Source organism: Mus caroli, chromosome 4 (assembly GCF_900094665.2).
Source record: "Mus caroli chromosome 4, CAROLI_EIJ_v1.1, whole genome shotgun sequence".
NCBI classification, from domain to species: domain Eukaryota; kingdom Metazoa; phylum Chordata; class Mammalia; order Rodentia; family Muridae; genus Mus; species Mus caroli.
Genome location: NC_034573.1, coordinates 92,982,927 through 92,999,098, shown reverse-complemented (window position 1 = coordinate 92,999,098; position 16,172 = coordinate 92,982,927). Strand labels below are relative to the sequence as shown.

Below are 16,172 nucleotides of genomic sequence, written 5' to 3'. Positions count from 1 at the left end.
TCAAATACAGGAAAATTAAATCAGAGTGCCTTTGTACGTGGGAAGGGTATGCTTGTTTCAGTGACAGCTGGTTAGGAGAGGGAGGGGATCAAGGCAAGAATCCCTGTTGCCCCCTTGGGTGCACAAGAGCACTAGCAGAGGACTGCCCCAAGCCCACAGGAGGCAAAGCCACCAATTAACATTGCAGAGGATGTGGCTATCCCCTTTGGAAATGAGGGAGGATGTGTTCTTAATAAAGGGGCAGGAAGAGGAGGCTCTGGGAGTCTGGAAGTCCCACAGACTGACCATGGTAGAGTGGAAAAGATGAGACCACCTCATTAGATGGCTGCGAAGATGGTAAAGAATGATTTTATCTAAAATCAATTTTAAAGTTTCCCCTCTAGTTCCCAACCTAGTTTGTAACACCGTGGCCATCTCTCACGAATGCACGTACTTGCTTGGAACCGAGTGCTGTTGCTGGTGCTTCGTATCAACTGGAACGCCCTGTGAAAGCCTACTGCATGCTGGGTGGGACTGTCGGAGGGCTTGACGCTGCTAACAAATGTGGACATTTTCCTTTTGGTCTCACTGGTGGCTGGAGACAGGTACGTCTTATAGCATTGGTCCAAAGAACAGGTCCTGACAGCGTCTGCCACAGTCAACACAGAAATCTGGAGGACACAAAAAAAACACCCAGTGACTTTTTTCTCTACTATTTAAAGGTGTTTGTTTGTTCAAACAACAAAAAATAAAACCCAAACAAATGTTTTTTTGTGTGTTTTGTTTTGTTTTTGTTTTTGAGGGTGAAATTTCCTCATGTTATACAAGTTGACCCCCAACTTCTGGGCTCAGATAGTCAATCCTCCTGCCTCACTCACAATGCCCAGGCTTGAATATTCAGGTAACAGGATAGCTCATGGAGAAGGCCCGTAGAACAGGGTTTTTGGGTTGAGACAGGGTTTCTCTGTGTAGCCTTGGCTGTCCTGGAACTCACTCTGTAGACCAGGCTGGCCTCGAACTCAGAAATCAATCTGTCTCTGCCTCCCAAATGCTGGGATTAAAGGTGTGTGCCACTACTGCCTGGCTAGAACAGGTTTTAAGCTTAAAAATAAATGTCTGAGGTCATCAACCTGTCCAATTACAAAAAGAAATTGTACTGGAGAGAACTGGAGACTTTGGCCTTCAAGCCAATATGCAGTAGCAATACAGTGTTTACAGATGACATACAAAACAACAAAAGCTCATCCGGAAATTCATGCAGGAAAAAAAAAAACTGGGCAAAAGAGGGTCTGGTATGATCTCTGTGTTTTCAGTAATGAACTTAGTAAGAGAAAGCCTTTGGCGATGGAAAATGGAGACCCTCAGGGCTGCATAATAGTTGTATGGGACCACTGGCGCTCTCTGGTCCACTGTGACATTGTTATATTCATAGCCACTGTGAGGAACCTGACTAGACAGAAGGAAACAAAAGTAAGTGCTGAAGATATTCAAGACAGCTTTTCTGCCAAGAATCACAGGGATAATAGTCACCTTGTCATGCTCATCAATGGCACTGAGGATGACCTGGGCGGCGTCCTTGGCAATCTGGAGCTGGGTGTCCGTGACTGAGGCCCCGTGGTCCAGAATCACGACTATGTGCTTGGACTGTGGCCGGACGGTAGAGACGTAGATGGGCCTAGAAAAAGGAAAAAGGTCTCAACAGAGCTATGAACGCAACAGGTGTGTGTGTGTGTGTGTGCGCGCGTGTGTTCTCTTCTGGGGAGTGGTACAGGTCAGAGTGAGCTCAGACTGGAATGGGGGGGGGGCATTGGAAAGGATAGCATTGAACTTCTAACTTTAAAGATGTGGGCACACCTTCTGAAAGGCTGGTCTCTTCTTCATGCTCCACACACAGCGCACTTCTGCATGGCCTGGCTCCCCATCTTTTCACTGGCTTTGGGGGAGTGAACTGCTGGCCCCTCAGGCTATACAGACTTGGTCCAAAATGAGAACAAGGCCCACTTTGCCAGATGGGGTTTTGCTAACAGTGAGAAAGCCTATGATATGGACTTGTTGTGGTGGGTAGTTCTCCATGGCAGGCTAGCCTTTCTCTTCTCATACATAAACCCCTGGTAAGACACCCTTTTCCTATCTATATCTCAGCAACGCATACAGGCTAGCTACTAGATGGTCCTGAGCCAAACATCTCAAACGACATCATCAAAATGTGTCTAAACCTGCAACAGCCACTCTTCCTGCCAGGTTGTTTGTCAGTGTGAGGAAAGAGGGGAACTGCCCAGGCCACAGAGGAGAACTGTGTCTGATCGAAGCAGCTGCCCCCCTCTGCGTGGGACAGGAGGGGTTTAAGGAGCTCTCTATTCATTTTAAACCTGAAATGAATCAGGGATGCTTTAAAAAGCAAACCAGCCTCAAGAGAATCCCCTCCTTTATTGACATCTCCAAAACAAGAATTTTCTATGAAATGTGAGCTGCCAGTGAGTCAAAAAAGCCTGGGCAAAAAAAAAAAATTAAGAAACATAGGCAACGTACCAAAAACTCCCCTTAAAATCTGGCCAAATTCACATTAGCTGTTGGCAAGTCAAAAGTCTTGCATTAAGACTACCAGTCAGTACCACTGAGCCAGTGGAGAAGTGAGATAAAAAGAATCCAGAAGAGGCGGCCTCAGGATGAACCAGGAACAGAATGGCAGGAAGACCTGCCCAGCCCTACACTGACACAGGTCCAATGTTCCTTGTTTTACCTGTGTTCTTCTAATGAGGGGAGAGGATTTTCCTTAGAATGATACATTGCCTTTGTCTTAACTGATTCCAGCCAATGAAAAGCCAAACCGCTTTAGCTAAAACGGCTTTAGTGGGGGCGAATAAATAGCACTGTATATTACATAGGTGAACTGGGAGGTGGGCCCCTGGCTTTAGTGGGGGTGAATAAATAGCACTGTATGTTACACAGATGAACTGGGAGGAGGACCCCAGAGTTTGACTCATCTCACTGGCTCCATTCTCTTGGTTCAGTGCTCTGAAACCCAATGGAGTCTTCCAAGGGTTGGATAGAGTTTGCAAAGACAACCCGTTGGGACAAGTTAAGGGGCAGGTCTGGCAATCTATGAGGAGGGAACCAGGTCACTCAGCCAAAGATGCAGCTTCGCTAACAGGCAGACTCGAGCTGGGACTTGCAGGTGAAAGCTGGCTTCTGATAAGACCCTCCTCCCTCCCACACACCGAGGCAGCCTGCCATCTAATCTGCTTGCCTAGAGCTTCTGCTCTCCAACCAAACCAGTGGTTTGCAACCTCTGGGTTGCCTGCCACCCCTTTGGGTGTTGGAGGACTCTTTCACAGGGGTCACACCTAAGACCATTGGGAAACACAGATATTTACACTACCATTCATTGCAATAGCAAAATTACAGTTATGAAATAGTAAGGAAAACAGTGTTATGGTTGGGGGTCACCAGAACATGAGGAACTGTCTTAAAGGCTCCCTCCCTCTCATCAGTAGGGAGGTTGAGAATGGCTGAACTAGACAGTAAAGACATGATTTCTGGTCAGGTCTCCATGGCAGGTATCTGTACCAGAATATCTAGGGTGAAGATGATGAAAACCATATAAATAATAACAATTTTCTCTCCTTTCTTCCCTCCCTCCCTTGAAAAGCACACAAAGATTCCCCCACCATTAGGGAAAGATCCTGGATACAATGTGAAGGAAAGATGAAGGGGATACTCCCTGAATCTTTGGGGAGAGTAAGCATCTCCCACAACCTCTAGGCACTGAACACCGAACACTGCCAAAGGAAACCTGTTGGGGCTCAAAGGAGTACATCTTTGCCTAGGGGCTTCTGTGAATTGATGAGCCTTTTTTTACAAATGATCTCATCACTCCTTTCCCACTGGCGACACAGTCCAACCAAGTACTTTCTCTGTGAGGAAGCAGGATGGTAGTGATCTTTAACCCAAAGCTTGTGAACAACCTTAAAGCTTGCAGGAGCTGAAGCGGGTAGTACACTTCAAAAGAGGAAAGCTGAGAAAGGAAAGTTAGCCACAAACTCTACAATGCAATGTATTACATTGTTATGCTTGAGGCCCACACTGGAGAAGGTGCTATCATGTCTATTTCAACAAAGATGTTCATAGAACAGAACATTAAGCGCACCGAGCGCTTAATTTCTGCCCATTGCTTTGCTTGGCATGATAGATATAGCTGTTGGAAAACTCGGGGTTTTAGCATCACTCTGCCTGAGCTTAGGCACAGCTATGTGATCAAATGTAGACATTATTCCCGAGCAAGAAAAAGTTTTAGAATCTAAGCTCTGATTTAGCGCAGAACTGTTGTGCGTGGACCTCACTGCCGAGGTTGGAATCTGGGGGCTTGCCCAGATTGAGCAAGTCCTCTAATTCAGAGTCACCGCCTACCCCTCCCTGTAGATCACTGTCAGCAACAAACGCCCCATGCAGGAAATCACCATACCGACTGCGGTGCTCGTAGCTGCCCTTACACCGGAACTTGTGTGCTGGGAAGACGGTGAAAATCCCTTCTTCTGAGCTGAAATATTGCCACTTGATTCCAGGGTTAGATTTCAGGTTGTCTGCGAGAACTGAAAGAGGAAGAAAATGAAATATAACCACAGAGCCCACAGGGGTGTGTGCGCATGGCTCTTCAGGCATCTGTTTTGCATAAACTACTTGTAGGATGAAAAAAAAAATCCCACCAGATAGAAGGTTGTAAATTTCCTACAAAACATTTTCTTTCTTTCTGCCTTTTAAGAAACATCTTGTGAATAGGAAGCATGACGTTTCCTTCAATGGAAGCTATTACTCTTCACATAGTAGGGTGACATTCTATGTCCTGGACTATTTTTTCTAGTACAAATGGTTCATTTGCACTAATCTGTCTTCTCATGTGGCTGGTCCCTGTTGGGCAAGCATACACTTGCTGGTGTGAGGTCCATTCTCTAACCATGGAAACTGCTAATAGACCTTGTCTCTAGGGACTAGATCTGTGACTTTGACCTTGCCTTCACTAGTCTCACTCCAGAGCAATGGAAACCGCACAGATGGTATTCGAAGGGCCACCACATCACTTAGGAATGCTGGTACCCAGAGAATGGTAGAAGGATTCCCATGCCTCCAGAGCTGACACAGAGGCTCTCTTTTACTTTATGACATCTCATTCATAAACCAATTCTATCGTGTTGGTACTATTCTTGCCTTGGAGTTAGAAATACTCTTAAGTCATTGGCCAAAGAACCCCAGTGGGGGCCGAGACCTGGGTATCTTGGCTCCTGTATTCACATCACACTGCACTATCTAACTGCCTGGTAGCTGCTCCCAGCTATGGATCATACTTGGCGTTTCTTCAACCCCAGTGATATTCACCTGTGTGTGCCCTGTCTCGAAACTTCTTATAGTTTTAAACTTTGTTCTATTTTTAAAACCCTCTCTCTCTCTCTCTCTCTCTCTCTCTCTCTCTCCCTCCCTCCCTCCCTCCCTCCCTCCCTCTGTGTGTGTGAGTGTGTGTGATGTGCTGGGCACTCATGGCTGGCCTCCTGTATGGAAGTCAGAACACTCTTGGGTGTAGGCCCTTGCCTTCTACCTTAATTTGAAACAAGGTCATTTGTTGTTTGCCAATGCCTAGCTGGCATGAGAGCTTCCAAGGATTCCCCAGTCTTCACCTCTCTTCTCACCAAGTGAGAACTGTGCTACTGTGCCTGGGATTATGTGAGCTCTGAGGATTCTGAGTTCCGTCCTCATGCTTTTACAGCAAGCAAATTTTTTACTGACCTATCTCCCCAGCCCCTGAATGATGATGATGGTAGTGCTGGTGGTGGTGGTGATGATAATTAGAAATCCAGGCTTTCCTCAAATTCATCATGCAGTTCATGTTGTCCTTGAACTCACAACTCTCCTGCCTCAGCTCCTGAATACTAGGGCTAATCAAATATTCATCACCAAATAGCTTCCAAAAGTTGTTTTCCTCTCCTCGGGATCAGAATGCCATCCTTTCTTTGAGCAACTGTGCCTTTGTTCTCTTCCATTACAACTCAATTCTTTACTACCCGTCTGCCTATGCACAGATCACTGGTTGATGCCCTGCAGAATCCATTAAGATGAGTAGAACCCATCTTAACTACTGCAGTTACCAATATACCAGCAGAGTGAGAGACAGAAGCAAAGCATAAAGCAGTGTGCAGTGGAGAGAGGAAAAGACAAAGTAGACAGGAATGCTTGAGGTGTGATCCAGAGAGCATGCACACAGCTCTGAGCACACACAGCTCTGAGCACACACATGGCACAGATAAGGATTTGCTTCTCTAGTTGAGATGTGACTCTTGACAATAATGGTAGACTTTACCTCTACAGTAGCTCTCAGGGTATTGCATTTAACATGTGCACATCTAATACAATATGTGGTCTAATTTCCATGTTGCAAAAGAGGAGATAAGACCTTAAAGACAATAGTCCACAGAGTGTCTTAGTTAGGGTTTTCTTGCTGGGAAGAGACACCATGACCAAGGCAACTTTTGTCAGGGACAACATTTATTTGGGGCTGGCTTACAGTTTCAGAAGTTCAGTCCATTATCATCAAGGTGGGAGCAGGGCAGCATCTAGACAAGCATGGCATCTTGTTCCAAAGACAAAGAGAAGACTACTGCCTTCCAGGCAGCTAGGAGGAGGGTCTCAAAGTCCAACAAGATCATACCTACTCCAACAAGGCCACATCTTCTAATAAATAGTGCCATTCTCTGGGCCAAGCCTATTCAAACCACCACACAGAGTGCTTTTGTAAGCCCAGCAAATTTTGTGTTTCTTTGCTGCACTTGCACCTGTCTGTATAAGCACAGCTCACATGTTTGACCCTCCAGGTTCAATTTTAAGTGCAAACAGCAGTAATGTGACCTTTTCCCTCCAGAGCCTGGAGCCATGGATACAGAGCATCCAGTGAGCATTTCCTGAATATTTGCAAATCCACATCTGGCAGGTGGAAAGGTGTCTCAAACACAGCTCTTTTGACTCTCGAGTTTTTTCAGCTAATAATTCTGTATCAAATACAAAAGGATGAGGTAATTACAATATTATGCTTATATGCCATACTTAGCACCAAGGGTTATTAATGTTCTGAGGTGAAGATTGGGAGGAAGTAGTGAACAATAGTACCTGGGCAATCTAAAGATATAACAGGACAGCCACATGAAGGCTTCGCTTCCTCCAGAGCTTCATGAAGAAGGCAAATGGCTTGCCTGCTCTGTCTCTTTAGCATTCAGTCCTGTGGCTGGCCTGACAGGAGGCTTCCATAGCTGGCTGGATTGAATTCCTATCCAACATAGGAAGCTCTTGCTTCAGCTCTTGAGTGCTGTTACCTCCAGGCCACTGTTCCATCTATAACCCTGATGCTCACTAGACTCTGATCAATTCTCCATTTATTCTTGGTCTGTTGTGAAAACTGAACTGCTTGCAAGTATGATGGCTCAAAAGAACCAATCCATGCCTAGGACAAACTAGCTGAGGGGAATCTGAATATACACTGAGCCTTTTACTAATTCATCAGCACAATATCTGATGAGCAGCTTGGATGGGGTTTAGGGATGGGGTTTAGGGGTGCTATCCAAAGACAAGAAAGGTCAACCAGATAATGAGAAGGGATGGGCAACAAGTACCTCCTACCTACCAAGTACACACCACAGTGGATTTCTGCATTTGGGGTTTGCTTAAAAATGGTATCTATCCCAAGATGTAGCCTGTGCAGAAGGATGGGGACATGAGAAGACAGTCCCCAAATTTGATTTAGCAAGATGGGAAGCCCAGAGGCCAGGGTCAGCTCTCCAATTCGTCATAGGATACAGTGTACAATAAGCACATATCATCTGTGCACAGGATGGAGGATATAAACACATATCCTCTGTGCATAGGGTAGAGTATATAAACACAAACCATCTGTGTATAGGCTAGTGTACATAAGCACATATCTGTGCATAGGATGATGTACATAAGTGCATACCATCTGCACATAGGTTAGCATATATGAGTACATGGCTGCCATGAACCCAGAGTAACTCTAGTTGGCTCTAGTCTCCTTCTGAGTGAGGCTTACCATGTTTAAAGCTTATCTACTTTGCATACCTCCTGCTGCCACTGGCAATCTGTTCTCTAAGGACTGAGCAATGACAAACAGTTGGGTGGCAACCCAAAAGTTAACAAGACAGCAATTAAAACCCACAGTCAACGTTAGAATGCCAGTTTTGTCTTTATTCCTGGCATGCAGAGACACAGTCTGGCATCAGAGCTGTTTCCACCTGCCACTGGAAACACTCAAACCACAAAGAAAAACCACCGGTCAATAAACTCATTTTACGCTGAGATTCACTTTCGAAGACCACGCTGGGACGACATGTGATTGTGCCTTTGAAAAGCTGCATGGTGTCGCTGGTCACCTAGTCCCACTTCCAGGAATAGATCCCCAGGGATACCTGGGACCTTTCTTGCATGAAGCAAAATAAGGTTCCAGTCGGGCCACAGAGCAGGGTGTCCCAACACAAGCTCTTTGCTGATGAAAATTTGCCATCTAATTCCAAGCAAAGCAAGTCAACCTTAACATGCATATAAAGTTTCAGGTATTGGAATGAAACCAGAATGGCAGGAAGTCACGGGCACACGGGAGTGTTAGGATGTCCGTACATCCCCGTGTCTCTGTGGTTTGAAGGGACAGCTTCCAGTCCCAGCACAGTTTTCCAGTTTGGAATATTGGCATCAACTGCTGAAAGACACACAGTATAAACCCTGGATGTTCAGAGCATTATGGTCTGATAAAATTACTTACTACTGCTAATATGGCAAGAAGGCAGCCGTAGGCATGGAATTGATCAAATTTGGCTGTGAACCAATTAAAGTAAATTTACGAAAATCAGCAGTAAGCCATATTTTGTTGACGCTTCTCCCCCAAAGCTATGTAAAATACACTACATGCAGAATTCGATGTATTTCTGAACATGTCTATTTTTAGCAGTTGCCAGCCTTTTGTTCCTCTATGGCCTCCACATACATGTCAAGGATCCATAACACAGGCACACCAAACCCAAGCAATAACAATTACTATCTCTAAGACACACAAGGAAATGGGCTCAGAGAGTTCTTGTGACATGCCTGAGGTTTTACTTTGAACAAGAAGGGCACATGACCCAAGCCAGTCTGAGATCATGAAGTCTGTTCCTGCCTCTTGCTAGGCACTGTGCCCTTGTTAAGGTCATCCCCAGGATGCAGTGAGCATGCTCTCTGCTGATGTCTGACTGATGTGAATGTGTGCAGATGCAGAAAGGCCTCTTCCTTCCTCGCCTCCTGGGGTCTGAAGCCTTAACCTTGATCTGATATTTGCAATGCTCTCCAGGCAAACCCTGCCAACCCCTGCAATAAAAAGGCAAGCACCGCCTTTGGAAGTACAGGAAGGCTTGATGGCCTCATTTAAAAGTAACATCTGTAACAATAAACAGGCGCTAGGAAACTATTAGGAGGGAGCCGATGGGACTGGGAATGTTTTAAAAATAAATCAGAAGTCATACAGCGCGTGATACATTGAGTCTCACCACAAAAGATCATTCTGGATTCTCACAATCACTCTTGCATTGAGTGCAGCAGGTTCTCAAATTCTCCTTCTCAGGAGTCCTTTGGCATACGGTTACATTTCATCCATTATCTGGTACCAGCAGAGGAAGATGAATACGAAGGTAATGAAACCCCCAGGACCTAGAGGTAATCCATCACCATGGAGCACGAATGGTTAAGCAGGCCCCTCTCTGGCCAAGATGCAGAGGTGAAGAGAGCCTTATTAACTGTGAAGGCAACCCAGAGGGGCTTCCCACCATGCTAGCTAGGATCAGCTGCATGCTCTGGCCACTTGAGGTGGCGTCTAACTCAGCACAGGGCCCTCTTTCCTCAAGGGGGTTGGAAAATGTCCAGGAAAAAGGCAGGCCCAAACTATTGGGCCAGGATGCATGGTATTTGGCTTTAAACTATTAGCAGGCAGGCTTTGTATCTGTCCCTGTAATGCACATACATATCAACACCCACACCCACCCATGTGTTAAAGAGGCAACCAATCAATATTCTCCTCTAACATTGATAACCAAGCTCGAAGATACAGAATCCTCTGAAGTTCTGGGGTTGGGGGAAGGGAGTTATCTCTGGCCACCTTACAATCAGCATGATTGTTGTTAAGGTTCATTGTACAGCACTGGTTCTCAACCTGGGGGTTGACCATGATACAAAGGTCGTCGAAGACCATCAGAAAGCATAGATATTTATGTTATGATTCATAATAGTAGCAAAATCACAGTTATGATGTAGCAATGGAATAGTTTTATGGTTGGAGGTCACCACACCATGAGGAACTGTATTAAAGGGTTGCAGCATTAGGAAGGTTGGGAGCCACTGCTGAGGAATCTCATTTCTAGATCTATGATGTTGGAGGGCTGGCTTCCCTTTCCATCCACGTTCAGGCATATGCTCTCTTACAATTATGTGCAGCACACAGGTTGACACGGTCCACACATGTGCTGTATACATTCTAAAAGCTCACTTTCTCTTAACACTAAACTCAATTAAAAATAAATGAGATATTCGGACCACATCAGTGTGGAAGCATCGATCATTTTAAATAGGTTTTACACAATCAGCCACGACTTTCTCAGTGCATGAATAGAATGCTTTGTTGAGAAAATCTGCAAATAAAACCACCTCATACTATTAACTATTTATCTAAATAAATAAATAAACCATAATACATGTAGTTCTCTGTATAAATATACATTTAGAGTTTAAATGAAATTTTCTTATCTGGGCTGGAAATGTTCCTTGAAAGACCCAAAGACTACCTAACAAAATCCAATATCCTCTTTTGAGAATATTGAAAAGTTCTCTTTTGAGTTGTTGGTCAAGGTTGCCCAAGAACCCCAACCCCCTAAAATATAAAGCCTATTGTTGTTGCCTTGGGTACCCCCTGAACTGGCTAACTTTATGTCAACTTGACACAGCTAGAGTTATCTGAAAGGAGGGATCTTCAACTGAGTAAACACCTCCATAAGACAGCGCTGAAAGGAATTTTCATTTGTTGGTGGTACCATCATCACCCTGGGCCGGTGGTCCTGGGTTCTACAAGAAAGTAGGCTGAGCAAGTCATGACGAACAAGGCAGTAAGCAGCACCTCTTCATGCCTCTGCATGGCCTCAGCTCCTACCTCCAAGCTTAAGTTCCTGTCCTGACTTCCTTCTCTCCCCAACTTGCTTTGGTCATGGTTTTTTTTAATCACAACAATAGTAACCTTAATTAAGACACAACCTTTTCTAAAGCAATTAACTTAACCACAACCATAACTAAGGCACCCTGCACTTCAGAAACAGGGCCCAGAGGGCCATGAAATGGAATGAATGCTTTTCTGAGGATTAGCTTTCATGGTGCAGTGCAATTTTCTAAAAGATGGAAGCCACCAAGAGCCCTACCCTGATGAATCACAACAGCAGCATGCCAAAATGTCCCTACAGGTGCAGAAGTAGCAAGCAAACCTTGGCGGTAACTAACAACCTTGGCGGTAACTAACAACTCTCTAATTGTCTTCAAAACCAACTCAACAGGAGGGAAAGCATGCCTGGTACTGAGAACCTAGCCAACTAATCAGGGCTAGTAAAGCTAGAGATCTTGGAGAAGCGCCTTAAACCAGCACCATCCCTAACTATATTCTAAACCTTTCCCCATAGAGTCAAAGGTAAGTGCAATCTTCAATCCTCAGCAAGGAAAACTTTTCTTTGCAACAGAGAACAGTTCGGAAAATCACAACCAACTAAAATGCAGAGTTGTGGAGCTCATCGATGGTGGCTCCATCTAGGAAACACTCTTGTCCCTAAGGCTCAGGAAGCATTGCGGAAGAGGAGGCAGAGAGCCTGTGAGAGCCAGAGGGTCGGGGAGCTTTCTGTGAGATCACGTCTCCTAGCAATGTCAGAAGCTACACTCATGAACCTTCACCAGACTATCTAAACAGGAACTGAACAAGGACAACAACAGACATGCGTGCTACATGGACAGAGGAAAGCCTACACTGCCTCAACCTTACACAAAGGACGACAGGCATCGAAGGAATGCCGGGAGTGGGAGAACGGGTCTTCAGGAAAAAGCACACAGTTGGCGATCTAATACCAAATGGTCAGCTCTGACAACATACAGATGACTAATATTCAGGAACACACACACACACACAGACTGCACAGAACAACAGTTTTTGAAAAAGAGATCATGAATTTGAAGGAGAGGCAGGAGAAGTATATGGGAGGGTTTAGAGGGGGGGAAAGCAAAGGAGAAATGATGAAATTATATTAATCTCAAAAATAAGAGAAGTTTTATCTACAATGAACAAACAAACACTAGCTCAGAAATTAACAGGTGAATGAAGAGATTAAAAAAACCTGTTAATGGAAAGATTTTTTTGTTTGATTTTGGTCTAGCCATGTCAAATGTATAAAATGAACATGTTCAACGTGAGATTTATTGAATACCACGTATACTTCAATTAAGCTATTTTGCTAATTGTGCTAAAACTTCATATAGAAGTTTTGCACATACACTGTGTGCCAATTTTTATAATTGCCCTGTAAACATATACTTTTATCCCCATTTTACAGAGGCAACATGAACATTCTCAAGGTCTGAGCATAAGGCTGTTACTTGAACTAGAAAATACATGGGTCTAACATGCCTGCTCTTCCCAGGACACTACAGCACTGGTGTAAATCAGGAAGTACAAGAAGTACAAGGTTAGCCCCAGCATGTGAGAAGCAGAAGCAATAAGAACCTGAGCTCCAGGCTAGCCTGGGCTATCTCATAGTGAGGCAGTTTCACAAACCAACTAAGACAGGAGCTGGAGAGATGACTCGGTGTTGAGGAGCTTGTCCTGCTCCTCCAAAGGACCCAAGTGGACTCGCAGCACCTCTAGCACATGCTCCATAAATGTTGGTGATTCTAGGTCCAGGATGTCTGATACCTCTGGAACCTGCAGGCACCTGCACTTCGCATATACGGAGCCACACACATTCACATATTTTAAAATAAATCTTACAAATAAAGCAAAAACCAAGTAAAGGTAGGTGAAATCAAACAAAACATGTATGATTTAGTAGCCAGATAAATGCATGCTGTATATTTCTCTAGAGGCAGAATCAATGCACACATGTGCAGGCATTTCTTAAATTATAAGTTGTATTAGTTGATAAACATGGGGTGTAAATATGAGGTGTAACAAAAGTAATTTTATAACTGAAAAAAAGATTTAGGAGGAAACAAACTATTGAACTGTTACAGCTGACATGTGCTAGCTGGAAGCCAGCATCATGTCATGGTGTGTGCCACTCACACAAGGGCTGGGCTGGCGAAGCTGGAAGCCAGCTCAGACACATGCTATGGCCTAGAAGGCTACATGGATAGAGGAAAATGACTGAGAAGCAGTGTAGCAGACACACCTAAATCATCTTGGGAGTTTATCACAGGTTAGGGATATGAGCCTTAACTCTTTCTATAATCACTAATGTGGGGAAGACTAAGAAGGCTGTTGGGGCACAGGCCCAGCCCTCTATGGCACCTTCTATTTAATTCATGCTAGTACTTATTTATTCTAAGGAGTCTCTGACAACACAGAATGGACCCAGAATGAGAAGCTACAAGATTAGGCCTCATCTTTTAAGTCTGGCAAAGCCATCTGACCTTAAAATTACTTTACAGGGAGTATCCAAAAAGCATCTTTCGAAAATGTACAGCATACCCTGCTTTCAAAGCTTTACCACTGTCTTGTATCTACCATTAAATCTAAACTCCAACAGGCCCCTCCCTTCTCTCCAGTCTCCTCTCCTGCCATCCACTGTACATTAAGAGCTATTGCTTTTACTGCCAAAAATGTACCAGGCCCTCTTCCAAGGTGGTCTTTATGCCTGGATAACTCTTTTCTCTATCCAGTCAGCTCTTTGTTAGCCTTCAGATTTTGCCTTCAATTTCAACTTCTCAGAGGGTACATTCCCCAATGGCCTTCAGTGAGCATCTTCATATCCAATATTGCTCTTCTTAGCAAAACCTGGTACTCTTTTGTGGATCACTTTTATAGCTGGTCCTTTGACCCTACCCACTCTAAAGAGCTGTGAATTACACTCGGGCAGTAACCAAAGTAAGCTTGTCATGTTCTCAGAGCACACCACAGGCCAGTGTTTTAGTAAGCACTGTTAGAACAAGTGATCTGTGACTTGGGTAAGTGCCTTGCTTCTGTCCCTCATGAGAGTCCAGCTTTCTCATCTATAAAGTGATGGATTTGGAGAAGATATTAACAAATTCCCTTTAAAACCAAAAGAGGAAAGATACAGATCATGATGGTCAATGGGAGGGAAATACCAGTGCTCAAGTGACAACTAGGCTATCCCACAAACTGACGGAGCCCAGGCTAAAGTGCACTCACAACCTACAATCAAGATTAGCCTATCTTAAATGTACTGAGAACATCTGTATTAACCTCTTGTTGGGCAGAGTCAAGATAAAACCCATTTTATCAGAAAGTGGTGAAAATGTCATAGACACGCACTGCATGGAAGAGAGAGGGAAGGGAGACCCTGGCAATACAGCGTGCATGGGCTACCTGCTATCAGAAACTTCAGTTGATGGGGCTTCTACCCATCCCTGCAGCTGCCCAGCATTGAGCTTCATGTTGCCTATCCATAGTCCAGGAAAAGATCCAAATTGCAAGTTCAAGGTGTGATTTCTCTAGAGTGCATAGCATCTTTGCACTAAAATCAGAAGAGAGTATGTTGGACCACTTTACATTGAGGTCTGTGAACTTACAGAAGAACAAATTTCCAGCTGAGTGTAGTAGCACTTGCTTTTAATTCCAGCACTTGGGAGGCAGAGGTAGGCCATTCAGGGCTACACAGCGAGACACTGTCTCAAAGAACAACAACAATAACAACAAAAACAACAAAAGCAACAATGGCTTTCCAGCTAGTTTTCAAGATGTAGAAATGGGGAGATTGAAAGGGGGGAGGGGGTATTAGTATTTTTCCTTTCTAGTGATTGAGATGGAATTAGTGCACACTGTACCAACTATATTAAATATATCAGCTATATTAAAATATCAGCTATATTAAAATATCAGCTATATTAAAATATAAAGATATCTAGTTGAAATACTTAGATGAGTGAGATGGAGAGACGTAAACCCCATCTGACAGACTGAGGGAGCCATCACAGGCTGTGGTGTGAGGGCACACGAGAAAGAGTGCCCTCAGCGCATGAGGTAATGAAGTAACAGCAGAAGCAAGAGCAGAAGCCTGGACAAGCAGGAAGCCAGCCTAGGAGCTATAAGCATTTGGAGGACTCCCTGCAGGCCAATGGCAGGCCAGTACCACTAGTATTTACCCTCACATCTCTTTTGTCTTTCAGTTTTGCCTTGGCTGTGTGCTTGGGAACTTTTGGGAGTAGCTGAGAGATTATTTGTGTTGCTTTCAGAGGACCTGAATTCACCATCTCCGAGAGAGTAACCTTAACTAAGACACAACCTTATCTTAAGCAATTAACTTAATCACAACCATAACTAAGATACCCTGCACTTCAGAAACAGGGCCTAGAGGGACATGAACTAGAATGAGTGCTTTTCTGAGGACTAGCTTTCATGGTGCAATGGAATTTCTAAAAGGAGGAAGCCGCCAACAGATCTACCTAGCTGAGACACTGATGAATCACAACAGCAGCATGCCAAGATGTCCCTACAGGTGCAGACCCAAGGCTATACTCCAGTCTCAGGGGATTCACCACCTTCTTCTGGCCCCAAAGACACTGCATACATGTGATACAGAGTGCTTAAATATAGGAAAACACACATTTATGAAATAATAAATAAAAGAGTAATTTTTTAAAAAGTGTTAAATTCAGGGTTGGGCAATCAACTTCAAGGTACATAGAATTTCATATTTCTACCTCAGTGAGAAGGATTTTTAGAATTCTGGTTCAGAGCATAATATAGACACTTTCATACACATCCATTAAGAAGGGTCTAGTAGACCCTGATAGAGTTGTCTCTTGTGAGACTAGGCTGGGGCCTAGCAAACACATAAGTGGATGCTCACAGTCAGCTATTGGATGGATCACAGGGCTCCCAATGGAGGAGCTAGAGAAAGTATCCAAGGAGCTAA

At 44.3% G+C, this 16,172-nt stretch overlaps 1 protein-coding gene across 1 annotated transcript in view; it reads right to left on the bottom strand.

The window, feature by feature from the left end:
- Window positions 1-16,172, bottom strand: part of Cachd1 (cache domain containing 1) — a 220,649-nt gene that overhangs the window by 50,847 nt on the left and 153,630 nt on the right. Inside the window, exons 5-7 of the mRNA XM_021160262.2 lie at window positions 4,442-4,568; window positions 1,510-1,654; window positions 434-650 (exon numbers count right to left, since the gene is read on the bottom strand). Coding sequence (XP_021015921.1) covers window positions 434-650; window positions 1,510-1,654; window positions 4,442-4,568 — 489 coding nt within the window. The remainder of the gene's footprint in view (window positions 1-433; window positions 651-1,509; window positions 1,655-4,441; window positions 4,569-16,172) is intronic.